Source organism: Capsicum annuum, chromosome 7 (assembly GCF_002878395.1).
Source record: "Capsicum annuum cultivar UCD-10X-F1 chromosome 7, UCD10Xv1.1, whole genome shotgun sequence".
NCBI lineage: Eukaryota > Viridiplantae > Streptophyta > Magnoliopsida > Solanales > Solanaceae > Capsicum > Capsicum annuum.
Genome location: NC_061117.1, coordinates 2,779,772 through 2,795,857, shown reverse-complemented (window position 1 = coordinate 2,795,857; position 16,086 = coordinate 2,779,772). Strand labels below are relative to the sequence as shown.

The 16,086-nt window shown below is 33.1% G+C and overlaps 1 protein-coding gene across 2 annotated transcripts; it reads left to right on the top strand.

The window, feature by feature from the left end:
- The first annotated feature begins 875 nt into the window (after positions 1–875).
- On the top strand, positions 876–8,345 carry LOC107876312 (LEAF RUST 10 DISEASE-RESISTANCE LOCUS RECEPTOR-LIKE PROTEIN KINASE-like 1.3). 2 transcript variants are annotated; one of them, XM_047415100.1, is made up of 6 exons: positions 876–1,244; positions 3,206–3,437; positions 3,520–3,661; positions 3,886–4,007; positions 4,124–4,235; positions 7,222–8,345. In XM_047415100.1, the coding sequence occupies exons 2-6, from the start codon at positions 3,399–3,401 to the stop codon at positions 7,584–7,586; spliced, it is 780 nt and encodes a 259-aa protein (XP_047271056.1). In that variant the 5' UTR covers positions 876–1,244; positions 3,206–3,398; the 3' UTR covers positions 7,587–8,345. The 2 variants fall into 2 exon arrangements, with proteins under 2 accessions (XP_047271056.1, XP_016578746.2); XM_016723260.2 differs by lacking the exon at positions 876–1,244 and having other exon boundaries at positions 3,210–3,437; positions 3,520–3,773.
- Positions 8,346–16,086: the final 7,741 nt, after the last annotated feature.

Genomic DNA, 16,086 nt, shown 5'->3' with positions numbered 1-16,086 from the left:
AATAAGCAATCTAAATCATTGCATATATTTGACTTACGGGTTGGCCCACGGGCCAGTCCAACCCACATTGTTAAAGCCTCACGAGCCACGGACTTATCCGGATAGAACTAAAAAGGAAAAGATAGCATAGCATACTTAAGTATTAAATTACAAAAAATAGCAATACTTTTATCAAATTACATTTTGTAGCATATGTATTTGTATTTTTGTAACAACAGTTTGTAAAAATATAAAATACATATCGATCATAAGGGTAGTAAAAATCATATGTATTTGTATTTTTATAGTAACAGCTTGCAAAAATATAAAATACAACTTGCTATATTGTGTAATTATGAAAATATTGCTATGAAACTCATAACTAAGGGATTAAGTATGTTATTTCTGAATTTTACCCAACTAAAAAACCCTATTCTTAAATGGGCTATAAAGATTGAAATCTAACTCTGTTAGATTAGATGTTGGATCGGGACCCAATAGACTTGACCCATATTGACAGCTCTACAATCCACTAATAGGTTGTTTGGATGATGATTTTCTGTGGTATGGTATGATATGGGTACCATGGAAACCATGTTTGTATTTTAAAAGACATGATATGATATGATAACGTTTGAAAACCATGGAATAGGCCAATTTTTTAAAGCACCGATTTGATGGTTTTGCATAATTTTCTTATTTATTTTTTCAACTATGTCTTCATATAATATTTTATATTCCTATTTTACCTTTTAACTCATATTATTAACAACCTTAAGATGTTATAATTTTTATCCACAAACCAAATCAAATAAAAAAAATATTATTAAATAGTAATGAATGATACAATCTATCCAAACATATCACTTCCATACCATACCATATCAGATTTTACCATACATTATGAAAGCACGACAAAGCACCTCCAAACAGCGTGTAATAGCAAAAATAGGAAATAGAGGCGGGTATTCGGTACTCAATAAAATTCCCTTCGATTTTACCCCTAATTTTCCCCCTTTCTACTTTGCCCTAGAAAACGATGGCGACGATGATGGATGTTGAGATGGTAAACGAGAAGAAGGAGGAGAAGAAAGTGTCAATAGAGATGATGCGTAAGAAGTTTGAGGAATGGGACGATGTTTTGCCTTATCATTACCAAATATGGAACAAGGATGAATCTGACGATTGGCCTCCCGTTTTTGGACAGATCACATTGTTAATCGAACCATAGAGTATTTTACTGATTTTTGCAAGAGCAATGAGAGGTTTGTAACTGTTTATTAACCATTTCCTTTCACAACGATAGACTTAGATAGGAAGGTGTAGAATACACACAAATTAGGGTATTGTTACAGCTTACACATGACCTTAAATGGCGAGGGAAGGTTTGGAGGATAAAAATTAGGGTACAAATGTGTTTCTGTTATTATCTATTGTTTCTTGTAGTTTGATTATAGAGTTATCAAAGTCTTCAATTAAATAAAGATGATAAGTTGGCCACATAAATTAAAAAGGTAAAGTCGCTCAAACAATTGGAGATTAGTTGTCGCAACAATTATCAAAGTTGTCGGTGTCCTAACATTTATTAAAGTTGTCCAACAACTTCACACAGTTGTCGGACAACTTTGATAGTTATTGGGACAACTTTTATAGTTGTTGGAGCGAAAATGTTGAAATAAAAAACTGAAAAAAATTGTCACTTTTAGCTAATTTTTAGAACTCGAAGGAACCCCACTTAATTGACAAACTTGTTTGTCACTTTTAGTTCAAAGTCCCTTGATTATAGTACTACCTCTGTTTAAAAAAGAATGACCTAATTTACTTTTTAGGCTGGTTGGTGTTTGTCATCTTACTAGTTGTATTATTGTACTTCTTGTTTTTGATATTTATTTGCACCGTTCTTGGTTTTGATAATCTATCCTAGTATGTTATTGTGTTTGATTATCGCACTATTTTGTTGTTGTTTTTGCTCCCATCTTGTAGACTATGCACTATTTCCTTGTTATTTGCTATATTTTCTTCATTGTACCTGAATTTTCTACGCTTGAGCCGAGGGTCTTTTGGAAACAGCCTCTCTACGTCCACGAGGTAGTGGTATGGTCTCCATACACTCTGCCCTCCCTAGATATCACTTGTGGGATTTCACTGGTTATGTTGTTTGGTTCATAAAGAGTGACCACAACTCTTTAATTCCAACTTTCCACTTGACATGTTTAAGACCACAAGATTAAAGGGGATTTTGGTACATTTGACATATCTTTAATCTATGACGACAAGATTCAAAAGGCTTCTTTATTTTCTTTAACTCCGTGCCAAGTCAAACTAGGTCTTTCTTTTTAAAACGGAGGGAGTAATATTTTGTTGTATTGCTATTCTGCTACTATTTTTGGTGTTTTTGTTACTATTGTTGTTTCTTGTATTTCCATTATATCATTTTTCTAGACTTCTTTTGTCGCAAGCAGAGAGTCTCTATAGGAACAACCTCTCTACTTCATTTATAAGGTAGAGGTAAGGTCTGCGTACTTACCCTCTCGGACCTCACCGTGTGCGGGATCACACTGGTATGTTGTTGTTGTCGTCGTCTCTCGTGTTTATGTCAATTTGTCTCTTCTTTTTCTTCAAATGAGATTATTACCAGGAAGAGGTCATTTATTTAGTGGTGTTAGAGTTTTGCTTGAGCTGCCTTAAGTCTTGAAATAGCTGCATTGTTGGCTGAAAGCTTTTTCTTGCACTCTCGCAAGTACTTATTGTTAGCAAAGTGGTTTACTATTTAATTTCTAAAGAACTCTATCAACGAACATGTTAGTGATTGGGCATATAAGTTTATAGCTTTTAGTAGTATGAGAAGGAACTTCAACTGCATATTGCATCCGAATCAGATTCCTCAAATGGACATCAATTTCAAAAACTGGCGAACGTGATTGACATGAATTCTATTCCTTTAAGCTACTTCATTAATTCCTCTGTGATATAATTCTAGTTTGTATTTATAGTTATTTTATAGCACCTCATATGTTTTCGTTTTCTTGCTTGAACCTTTTTCTCGCTAAACTATTGAAGCACAATTGGTTCAAGCCCTGACGACCTTGGTACCTTTGATTGTATTAAATGGTACCGGCTCTAGATTCCCCCCTGACCTAGAGATGCCCCAATTCACAAGCTAGACACCCACAATATTATTATTTCTTCTCTGAATGAATGATCTTCTTTGGTTGCCAAAATGCAGCTTCGATTTCTCCATTGAGCCAGTCGTAGATGGTGAGGTGAAGTATTGCAGCTACGCCGAGTTGAACAGTATTACTAATTTCAAGGATTCTTTAATCCAAAAGACACTTACAGGAAGACTGTTCCTTGGCACCATTGTTGAAGGATCTGTAAGCCGACCTGCTATTGTAAAGACATGGGATTATTTCCTTCCTATGAAACTTGAGAAGCTTCCTCGTCTATATAAATTTTGTGTATGTTTGCGAGATAGCTCTGAATTTTATTTCTCTCTCTATTTTTGTTGTTGGTCAATTCATGTTAGAGGGTATTTTGTAGGATGAGATCGAGTTATTAACAGATGAAACAGCAAATACGCATCCAAATTTGGTGAAGTTGTATAAGTGCTGTTTTGATAGGAGGCTGGAAGCTGTCTATGATGCAGAGTTCACCAGAGTCTTGTCAGACGTTCTTCTGGATGGTGCTTACTATCTCGAGTATTATGATGAACTATGTTGCTCGGACACTTCAAAATGTCAATGGGTGCTTGTCGGATTCTCCAAAAGTAGTGTATTTTAGAGAATCCAACGCAGGTGCGGCATCAAAAGTGAAGAGTCCGTGCAACTAAGATGTTGAATGACTGTTCTGTCCGACTTTTGTGTGCTTTCTAGCGCATCCTTTATGTTTTCTTTTTCTCATTTGCAGATGACTTTGGGTGGGATAAGCGGATGAAAGTGGCAACCCAACTAGCAGATCTCTTCTCATGGTTGCACAAGAATGGGATTGCAGTTGGCAGCGTTACTGCTGACTGTATTATGATAGATGACGTGAGTTTGAATCCTTGGTTGTTTTCTTGACTTTTTATTTCCTTTAGATATCTGAAGATAATTACTGGTTATTCCATCGTTTTGGCACGATGGAGATAATGATTTTTGGCTTGCAGGAAGTAAACATAAAAGTTTTTGACTTTGGATACGTATCAAATCATGTGAATGAAGATACGAAAATTTCTCCTCTAGTTTGTGTTGGCCGGGATGCTCCTGAGATTTATAGTCGTATGTGTGCTCATACCAGAATATTTTTGATAATTTCATGCTATAGATTAAGTTCTTTCTTATAGTTTTCTCTGTATTGCATGATGCAATGCTGTTTCTTTGAGGTTTTGGTTTCATCAATTAAAACCCACCATTTTTTCCCTCCCTTTGCGTTCTTCCTTTTGCTATTCTCTACTGGAATTGTTAGTTATGAAACTGTGATAGAAGACCTTTATAATTAAGATAAACATAAAATAGTCAAATGGCTAGGAATGAAAAGTCCCTAGCCGGTCCCATAACAAGTTAAATATGTTGCAAGCTTGCTGCATACTATAATTTTATGCACCAGCTTGACGGGAGTGTTAGAATCACCTTAATATTATAGAATACTTGTAAGTAGCAGGTAGCTTAATTTGCTTCTGTTGTAATTACGTATTGCTTTCCTTAAACCACAATAATCCGAGGGAATAATTAAGCTGAGTTCTTATATTTTTTCCACCTCTTTACACACCTGAACTCTTGTGATTTCCAAGTGCTTGAGCCTATTTATGCGTTTCCGTAGCTAGTGATCATCTCCTTCTCCGATAAGTATCAGATTGCTTTACTTTACTTACTCTTGCCTTGATAGAGTTCTGATTCACCTCTTGGAATCTTTCACATAACATCAGCGTATGGCCATTCTCAACAGCCGCAATTTTGGGAAGTTTTTTCACTTGTTACCTTTGATGAAGTGATACTTCGGTCTTCTCTCCTACAACGGCTTGGATTCTCTCCTCAAAATCATACAATTTTGAGCTTTGATCTTAATTCTGGAAGTACTATATTGAGTTTTCTTCCTACCTTGAACCGTCAATTACTCAGTGTACCCAGAGCGTTGAAATTCTGGTAGATATAGTAATAATAAATCTATTCTCTTTTCTTACATCTTCTATGAATTTCCCAGTCCCTGCACTCGGTAGTTTCATCACACTACATATCGGAAGCAAAATGTTTTGGCTGCCACTTATCTGACTGATAAAGCTCTTCCTTCTTTTGACCAATGTGTATCTCTGAGAATTTTGTGAACTTGTATCTTCGATATCAAAGGATTTTCTTCCCGCAAGGCGGTATGGATTTCTCCTTCAGACGATAACTTGGCTTACGTTTCCAGTCGTTGTATCCTAGGGTTAAGTTACTCTTCAAGTCAAACAGTTGGCTTTCGTTGGAGAAGTTGAAGAAACGCAGGGGATTTTATGCAAATAGTGGAGGATTGAAACAGATGCCGTGCATGTGAAGAAAAGGAAGCCCGTTATTGGAGAAGTAGGTTACTAGAGAAGAATATCATATGTTTGTTAGAACTTAAAACGAGTTTGGACTTGGGAGTGTCTAATTGGGAGGTCGTTAAAAAAAATGTGTATGTTTCGAAGAGAGGAAAGGAGAGGCCATCTTCCATTCTTTGCTATTTTCTTCTACCTGCTTTCGTGCATTATTAATTCGGGATGCTATAAAATACACTTCCTTTCGTGATTTCTATTAGTTGATCCCTCCTTTTGATATCTCAATTCATTTGGTGATTTGTCTTGACTACCACTTGGAAGTGGGAGAATAAACTGGAAAAATCTGCTGATCCAGTTTATTCTGTTTCGTTACGATTATGTTTTTTTGGTAACTTCTGTTCTTCAGTTTGGTGGTCAGTTTCAAGGGTCAACTGAAAACTGTTGTTCTTAAGATGTCCAAAACTAAATGCCCAAATCTAACTTCCTAGGACTCTCATATTTCCTGTAGTTACATTAAGTACCAGATGATTTCACTTAGGTAACTTGGCCTCAACAGGCATCTATGCCCTCAAACTTTGGGTGTACACAAGTAGGCACTTAGACTATCATATTGAATAAGTAGGCATACACGCCCTACATGGTAAAATCAATCACGTGATTTGCCATGTACTACAAAACTTCATTAGCTCCGTTACAAAAAAGACTAAACTAGTATCAGGGAGCTAACAAAGTCCTAATTGGCTAAGTTGCACGGACTCTTTACTTTCGATGCCACACCCGTGTCGGATTCTTCAAAAATACACTATTTTTGGCGAATCCGACACGCACCCATTGACATTTTTGATGAGTCCGAGCAACGTAGCTAAGGGGAATCTATGGGTGAAAGATTATGCGAACTGTATAGTTACAAAAGACATCTAGTCTTAGGGAGTGATTTAAGAGTTGATAGACCATCAAAGCATCCGTTGTTCCTTTCTGACCATACACACCAAATGATACTTGCAGTTATCATCTTCTAGATTGGCTTGATAGCCTTACCAACTATCCAATTGCACCATCATTCAAAGGCCTCTTTCGCGCTGTGTCATTACCCAATTATTACCAAATATAGACAAAAACCAGACTCCATTCTTCAGCATCGACTGTCCAATGTAAATAGATGGTTGTTGGACTCGAGGTTCTGTTGGCACTCGTAACGTCTTCTAGCAATCTGTAATTTTCTTTTCTCAAGCTTGTCTTGAATGAGGCAGGCTTCATGAAGGGCTGTCCAGCTGAAGAATATGATCTTTGATGGGAGCTTAGGCATATCAACTCCATGGCCAGTTATCAAGCACTTCATTAGGGGCATATGAGTTTGCAATAGCGTATCTTCACCGAGTATTTACCATCCTTGTCACTGCCTCACTCAGCCTAGCAGCTGATTCTGCAATGACCCTCATGTTTTTATATATTTGGATGAAACAGAAAAGAGCAACTGAAACGACATCCAAACTAAAAATTATGGCTCGAGCTTCCCCCGTGGAGAATTTTCATCACATTTGCTGTTTTATCGAAGCAGGGGTAACGTTTGTGTACCCTCTACCCTCCCCAGCCCCCCCCCACCCCCACACACACCACCACCACCACCACACACACACACACACACACAATGGGATTACACTGGGTATGAGGTTATTGTTGTAAGTTCTCTTTTTTTTTCTCTATTAAGAGCAGTTCTGTGTTCTTACATATTTTGGATGGATTATATATAGGTACGATGACGATGAAATCTGATGTTTATATATTTGGCCTTGTACTGCTACAACTGATAGCGAATAAGGAGGTTATTTGTGATGGTCCTGATTCTCTGGAACAGAGAGCCATAAAGGAGGCTAAGCGTGGTGAAAAATATCTGGTTCGTGATTGCTTCAAAGAAGTTGATCATTCGACTGCATTTAAGATCACACTTCTGGCATTCCGCTGCTTGCATATTGATCTGCCAGACGAGAGGCCAAAGATGGAGGAAGTTCTTAATGCGTTGACAGAATTAAGGGATGAAGCAAGGGGGGAGAAGCGAAAAAGAGATGAAAACGAGGCAGAGGCAGAGAGTCGGAATTTAATAACTGCTACCGCTTAGCTATGCTTGGAAAAATCATATATATATACACAAGGTAACTTTACCTTATTACATAAAATCCCATATTAGAAAAGAAATTACACAAATCTCATATTAATTACATAGAATTCCTTCGTTTTAGACTTTCTCTCTCTTCTCCTTCATACATCCAAAAACAGTTGTCGCTTCTTTTTTAGTCCGATATTTGCTCAATTATTGCACTCCCTATTGTACGCCTAAAATCAAGCTACTTGATTTGGGAGGTTTCAAATTTGTCAGTTATCAAGCATTAACTGGACAAACTGATTAACTTCATCACACTTTTCATTTAATTTTGAGGTTTCTTTATTTTTTTTTCAACTTTTCCAATTCAAAAATGTTTCAACTAACTTCATCACCCTTTTCATTTAATTTTGAGGTTTGTTTATTTTTTTTCAACTTTTTCAATTCAAAAATGTTTCAATTTTTTCTGTAATTCAACTGCATACATGGAACTCCGTCATCCCTGCCACCGTCTCCGGCTAGCCTTTCGACAACAGCTCCGCCACTTCGCCACCAAATACAGCGGCAGAGTTGTGGTAGAAGACGAAGACGGCCGTTCATTTGCCGTCGAAGTCGACGCCCCTACACTCCAAATCGATTTCCAAGTATATGCTCTTCCTCGCCGTGACTAAAAACTGATGTATATTTGTTGTTGGAGTATAAATTTCATATTTGTTGTTTGTATTTCATAACAATGTCTAACTATTATACATAATGGTAATGTATTAGACCATCTCATACAATAGTATTCAAGGTCATACAAATATTGTTACTTCAGTCCTTATACATTACTAGGCAATGTATGAGGACGTGGTTAAATTCTGTTATTTGATCAATTCAATCCTCATACATTACTAAGTAGTGTACGAGTATGTGGTTGATATCTGTTGTTTGTTCATTTTTATACATATCAAGTTGTGTATAAGAAAGCATTATTCTTAAGTTAGCATGAGTTGTTCAATCAATAATTTACAGAACTATAGTATAATACATAAAATGAATATGTATAAGGTTACCATACTAATGTATAGATTAACATATTCTAGAACTTATATAATTTTTAAAAAAATTAAAAGTCACTTGAGGCAATTTGATTTTTGACATTATACATATCAAGTTATGTATACTCGTCAACATAATACATTTTAAAATCCTGCTAACGTCAGCATTATACATTAAATTAATCACACTATACATAAGATTTTTATGTATAAAGTCAATGTAACCTATAATGTTTTCTACATACATATAATCTCACCTAATGCAATTTGATTTTTAGATTTTCAACTCATCAAAAATAATGATTTGTAAGAAATAATATTTTTATGAACTTTTTTAAAAATAATTTCATATACGAGGTCATATTATGTATTATACATATATATTTATGATTTTATTTTTTTTTATTTTTTAAAATGTATTAAATTATTTTCAATTTGAATTACTGTAACTAATTTTAAGATATCATTAATCAATAAATTAGTAATTTCCATTAATTAAGGTGCTTGATTTAAGGTTTCCGATTTACTTTTCTTAATATAGGTGACTGATTAATAAATAAATTAGATAATTAAGGTAGCTGATTTATTTGTCCATAAATATATGCTAATCAGTTTTCTCATACATTTCAACAATGTATGAGGGTCCACGACATGTATAAATATTTTACCTAAAATCGGGAGAAAGAAAGTCAACCGAGATTTTAAGTAATAGTTTCATTAGGGCAGAGATTTATGTGGTTTATACTACACTTAATCATCCAACTTAATAGCCTGTTTAATAACTGTACTTGATCCGTTCTCACTTAAATCTCCGAAAAAGAACTGATGCAGATTAGGAATTTTGATGAAAAAAAACCCTTAGTACATAAGTTGAACTCTCCCATATTCTATGACATGATGAAGTATATTAAAGACTTTCTTTTTTCTCATAATTCCTAGTTTGCATTGATTTTATGGGTGAGAGTTCAGATAAAATGAAGGGTGGAACTATCTTTACCATTCACTTATGAATACGGATTGGATATTTTGAAGACAGATCGAGTACGAATATTAAATGGACTGTTAAGTTGGATGGTTAATTGGACATGGACTGACAACGTGACAATTATTTTTTCGGATGGTGTGCTTGGTGGCACTCCATTAAAGTGAGGAATATTTATGAGTTAAAAAACAAATGAAAGAGTATTTTTGAGCAAATAAATAAATAAATTGTATTTTTTCTCAATTTTAAATAGTTCATGGGTACTTTTGGCCCTTTTTTCTAAACGAGATGCTGACGTGAATTAGCCATGTGAAATTTTTTTCATGTGGTGTGCTTGGTGGTACTCCGTTAAGGTGAAGGGTATTTTTGAGCTAAAAAAACAAACGGATGGATGTTTTTGAATCAAAAAATAAACAGAGAATATTTTTGCTCCATTTCAGATAGTTCAGAAGTAATTTTGACCCTTTTTCGTTTTGTAATTAATTTAAATTGTAGTGGTAATGCAAATACACTATTTATGTTTGGGCTGTGTAATTTCAACTTCGTATGCTAGTGTATTTTTATATGTTGAATAAAATCGAGTAAAGATAAATGTTCTAGATTGACAGACAAAAGTATATTATCTTGACTGTTGAATGTTCTTATATACTCAATCTTCGTAGGAAATATACATATGACGTCATGTAGGATATGAATTTATGTAACATATGACGCATGTGTTTACTTGTTCGATTTTATACAAGTTTAAGTGTGTACCTATGCGTACTCACTTTGAGGGAGAAAAAGGAACTTATCTCTATTAATATGTGCCTCTTAAGTTTAGCTTGTCTAGATTAGTTTATTTTAAGTACTTTTTAGCTGAAATAGCTCATAAGTATTTTGATAATGTTTGGGTAAAAAAAAAATTAAAAAGATTATATCATGAGATAAGTATTTTTCCTTAAAATGTTTTTCAGCTAAAATAGCTTTTAAGCACTTTGATAATGTTCGGATAATTTTTTTTTGTTTTTTTAAATAATTTGTAAGTATTTATAAGTCAAAAAGGCAAAAACATATTATACAATAAGATAAGTGAAGTGTGTTAGAAAATAGGCCTATCACTTATACATTTGATCTTCATACCTCAAGAGGGATACATAACATTATTTGATGATATTTCTTTGATACTATATGTCAAAATAATCATGTGCTTAAATTTTTGAAAATTGATTTATATTCAAATAGTTAACAAAATTGGAGTTTTAAATGAAAAGTTGACTTCAATGTTGACAATAAGGTTGTACAAATGAATTACAATTTTATTTTTGTATTTTGAAAAGATTATAGAATTCTTTTTGTGAGTTCATCTACATTACTAAATAATTTTACAAAAAGTTATCCAAATTAAATACTATAAAATTGGACAACCCTCGGTTCGACCAATCAATCTCGCGCCCAACATCATAGCTACGACATTGGGCGATAGTACCTGAGTATGATTGACACCAATCAACCTCGAGCCTAGTACCAAAGCTCAAACATTGCGTGATAGTACTAGAGTACTGTTGACGCCAATCAACCTCTAGCCCAACGCCAGAGCTCAGATACTAGGTGATATTACAAGAGTATGGTTGACGCCAATCAACCTCGAGCCCAACACGCCAATCAACCTCAAGCCCAATACCAGAGCTCAGATGCTAGGTAACATTACAAGAGTACGATTGACGTCAATCAATCTCAAGCGCAGTATCAAAGCTCAAATATTGTGTGATATTATTAGAGTACTGTTGACGTCAATCAACCTGGAGCCGAGCGCCAAAGCTCGAACACTGTGTGATAGTGTATATTTAACCAAAAGAAAAGGTGTTTGATTAACCATAGTTTTTGTGTCAAGATGTTATAATATTTATTATTTTTAGCCTGAATACATATGCAACCCCTACAAGTTGCTAGAATTTTTCTTTTAGACACTAATGTAGTATATATCTAATTACACCTAAGCCCAAATTAATATGTGCCCCCACTCTTTGTGATTTGTTGGCACAGTGTCAAATAGTCACACATTGACTTAGGTTCAATTAGAATAATCTCAAGTATCAGTAGTCGTTTGGCCATGAAAACTAAAATTTTTTGGAGTTGGAGTTGTGTTTGGTTATGTCTGTTTTTTAATTTTTTTGTTGACTTTTGAAAAAAACTTTTTAAAATAGAAATTTTATGCCCCAACTTTAACAAACTATCAAAATCACCCAACTAAAATAAAAAATGTTATTGTCGCTTATTAAAATTGTATTAGGCATAAAAGATATTTTTTCGTCTTGCCAATATAATTGAAAATGCGTTAGATTAGGTAATATTATATACTATATACTATATACTATATTACGTAATACTATACTATTACGTAATACTATATTATATACTATATACTATATACTATATTACGTAATATTATACTATTATGTAATACTATATTATATACGATATACTATATTACGTAATACTATATTATATACTATATACTATATACTATATTACGTAATATTATACTATTATGTAATACTATATTACGTAATACTATATACTGTATACTATATTACGTAATACTATACTATATACTATATTACGTAATACTATATACGTAATACGTAATACTATATACTATATTACGTAATACTATACTATATTACGTAGTAATATACTATTACGTAATACTATATTATATACTATATACTATATTACATTACTATATACTGATACTATATTACGTAATACTAAATTATAACTATATTATTCTTTAAAAGTTCTATATACGTAATATTGAAAAAATAATATTATTTATGTAATTAAAAGTTAGGGGTGTTTTATGTAAAAATTTAAAAGATTGGGGTTATATGTAATAATAATAAAAGTTAGAGTTGAGTTGGAAAATTTGGAAAACAACTAAAAGGTGTTTTCCATTTTCGGAAAATTTTTCCAGAATTGGTTTTCGAATTTTCATGACCAAACGCCATGATTTCCAACTCCGGAAAATTTTTTCGGAAAATTTGGAAAATTGTCCATGGCCAAACGGGCCCTAAGTGTCTAAATAAAAGATTTGGAAGAAAGAAAGAGCAAACATTAGTCTTTTATCAAAAATATTTTAGAACTTTAAAGTAAATAACTCAAATCTTCATATTATAAATAATTTTTTTACAATAATATCCAAAGTAATGTACAAAAAACATATTATTAACATCTTATGAAATAAAATTAATCTTTAATTTTATATAAGTAAGGTTAACAAAAGAATTTATTTCATATGCATTAAACATTTCAATTTTATTTTTAACCAAGAAATATGCAATTTTTGAAAAACTTACTGCTTCTTCTATTTCGACATCATGGTCCAAACCTAACCACATTTTTATGTCATCCACAGCATCTGTGAGTCATTGTGTGTGGGGAGGGCAAATCTGTTGTACCCAAACAAGTACGCATTGTTTATAATGTATCCGACATTTGCCGCATCATGCTTTGAATTGTCTCACTTAGACATCGTTCTTGTACAGTGAGTTTTGACTCCAATAATAGTGGCGAGGTACTATTATTCAAATCATCTACACTATAGTAAACATTATTTTGAATTACAAATCTGGGAACTGAAGAATAAAAAAACATTAGAAAATATTTAAAATTGATTAATGAATAAAGAAATAATTTGTCTTAGATGAATTATTAACTACACCTTCATCATACTAACGAAGTTCACTTGAAAATTAAAGCCATTAAATGAAGAATTCAGATACAACAATCATTGAGTTGAGATGGACACGTGCTTGGTAATGAAAATTCGGGACACGTGCTTGGTAATGAAAATTCGTCTATGCCTGATTTGCGGATGTAGAGTAACCTGGAACCAAAAAAAATTAGGTTATTTCAAAAAGGAAAGTAGGTTATTCGTACTACAATCAAACTACACGGAATAAGATATAACAATATCCTAATTTGTGTGTAGTCCACATCTTCTTAGGTTTATGAGGTTTATGGATCGCATCTCAAATCTGTTGGCAAACTCTTTCAAGCCAAAATAAATGGGCATGCCATAGTAGTTTTTCCAGATTCGATCCATCTTTTTTACTTATTGTTGTGGGAATTTACTTATTATTGTGAGATAAATCGATAAAAGACATCTAAGGCCAACTTCAATTCACCAAACCAAGGTTCATCTCGTGTAGTCATTGTGGACTCGTACAAGAATATTGAGTAGACGGTTGATGTATCAGACTCGACCCTATCTTTCGTATCACGAAATTGGTTGATATAAGATTAGCAGACACTAGGTAGATTAACAATATGAACTGTTCAAAACGGGGGCAATCGTCAGATTCATACTTGTTCAGTTGTTCCACATTTGGTAATGATAAGGCAAAACATCTCATTCCTCAAACGTCTTTCGAATCATCTCTATTGACACTTTCTTCTCCTCCTTCTCGTTTATCATCTCAACATCCATCATCGTCGCCATCGTTTTCTAGGGCAAATATGGTAGCGTTATTGACACATTCTATAGAGAAGAAGAACAAATATTATGGATAACCTATGTAGCGTCATGCATGTTCAGGGCACGTAGTGAGAAAATTTTGGCTATTAAGCTGCTTCAAGTTTTCAATTAGCAAAATGACCTACTTCTATTTTCTCATCTATCAGATTAATAATTGATCTGTTCATATATACATCGAATCGATAATTGATTTGTTGGATTGATAATCGATTAGGTCGGATCGATAATCAATCTGTCGACCGACAATCGATTAATCAGATCGATAATCAATCTGTTTATATTTCGTCGAATAAATAATAGATCTGTCTCAAAATGGGTCATTTCCTAAAAAAAAAAAAAAAAAACTTATAATCTATTTAATTAAAAAAAAAAAACTTAAAAATATCATTTAACAAAAGATCGCTGAGACATTCAATTAAATTAAAATTTGATTAAATTTTTTCTTCCCTTCCTTGATGTTTTAATATTTATGAAAATTTTAGTTACAATATATTTGTATTTATTTCATACTAGTGTAACCTAGCGTTTGATTATTTTGGCATTTTTGGGGGTGGTGTGCTTGGTGGCACGAGCTATTAAAATGAGGGATATTTGTAAGCCGAAAAACCAACAGAGGATTATTTTTTAGCCAAAAAATAAATGAAGTGTATTTTTGCTGCATTTTGAATAGTTCAGGACAGTTTTGGCCCTTTTTCATAAACAAGATACTGACGTGGATTGGTCACGTGACAATTTTTTTCTATGTGGTGTGCTTGGTGGCACTCCGTGAAGGTGAAGGGTATTTTTGAGCTAAAAAAACAAACGGATGGATATTTTTGAATCAAAAAATAGATGGAGGATATTTTTGCTCCATTTTGAGAAGTAATTTTGATCCTTTTCCATTTTGTAATTAATAAATAGTAGTGGTAATGCAGATACACTACTTTTTTTTAGCAATGTAGTTTCGACTTCGTATGCTATTGTATTTTTATATGTTGAATAAAACCGAATAAAGATAAATGTTCTAAATCGACAGAGAAAGACATATTCTCTAAATCGTTGAATATTTTTATATTCTCAATCTTCATAGGATAATACACATATGACCTCGTGTAGGATATGAATTTATGTCACATAGAATGCATGTGTCTACTTGTTCGACTTTATATACGTTTAAGTGTGTACCTATGTGTACTCAAAATTAAAGTGTGTACTATTTTGGGGGAGAAAAAGGAAGTTATCTCTATTATATGTGCCTCTTAAGTTTAGCTTGTCCGGATGAATTTATTTTAAATATATATTTTTCAAGCTGAAATAGCTCTTAAGCATTTTGATAATGTTTGGGTAAAAAAAAAAAAAAGAGATTATATTATGAGATGAAATCGCATGATCAAACACTTACTAAAAGCTTGTTTAGGTTTTTTTTTTTTTTCTTAAAATGTTTTTTTAAGCTAAAATAGCTTTTAAGCACTTTGATAATATTTGAGAAATTAAAAAAAAAAAAATACTTTGTAAGTATTTATTTTTAAGTCAAAAAGATAAAAACATATTATGCTGTAAGCTAAGTTGAAGGGGAGACTTGAAGTAACTGGTAAAGTTGTTATCATGTGATCAGGAGGTCACGAGTTTAAGCCTTGAAAACAACTCCTGACAGAAATGTATGGTGGGACCGGGCTGCCCTTTTTCTTTTATACCATAAGCTCTAGGGGTGTGCATCGGTCGGTTCGGTCTGATTTTACGTGTTATTGGTTCGATTTATTGATTTTCGATTTTTAAATATGTAAAACCAATAACCAACCAATAAGATATTTTCTTATCGATTTCGGTTTATCGGTTTTTGGTCCTTAACGGTTCGGTTTTTTATTTAACTAATATGAAAATACTTATAAATAGAAATAGTAACAACTAACATAAAAAAATGAAATCTTAATTACCGCCAAAACCTGCGCAATGCATTTTAGTTTACAAGAATTTTCAAACTTGAACTGAATGTTAGTT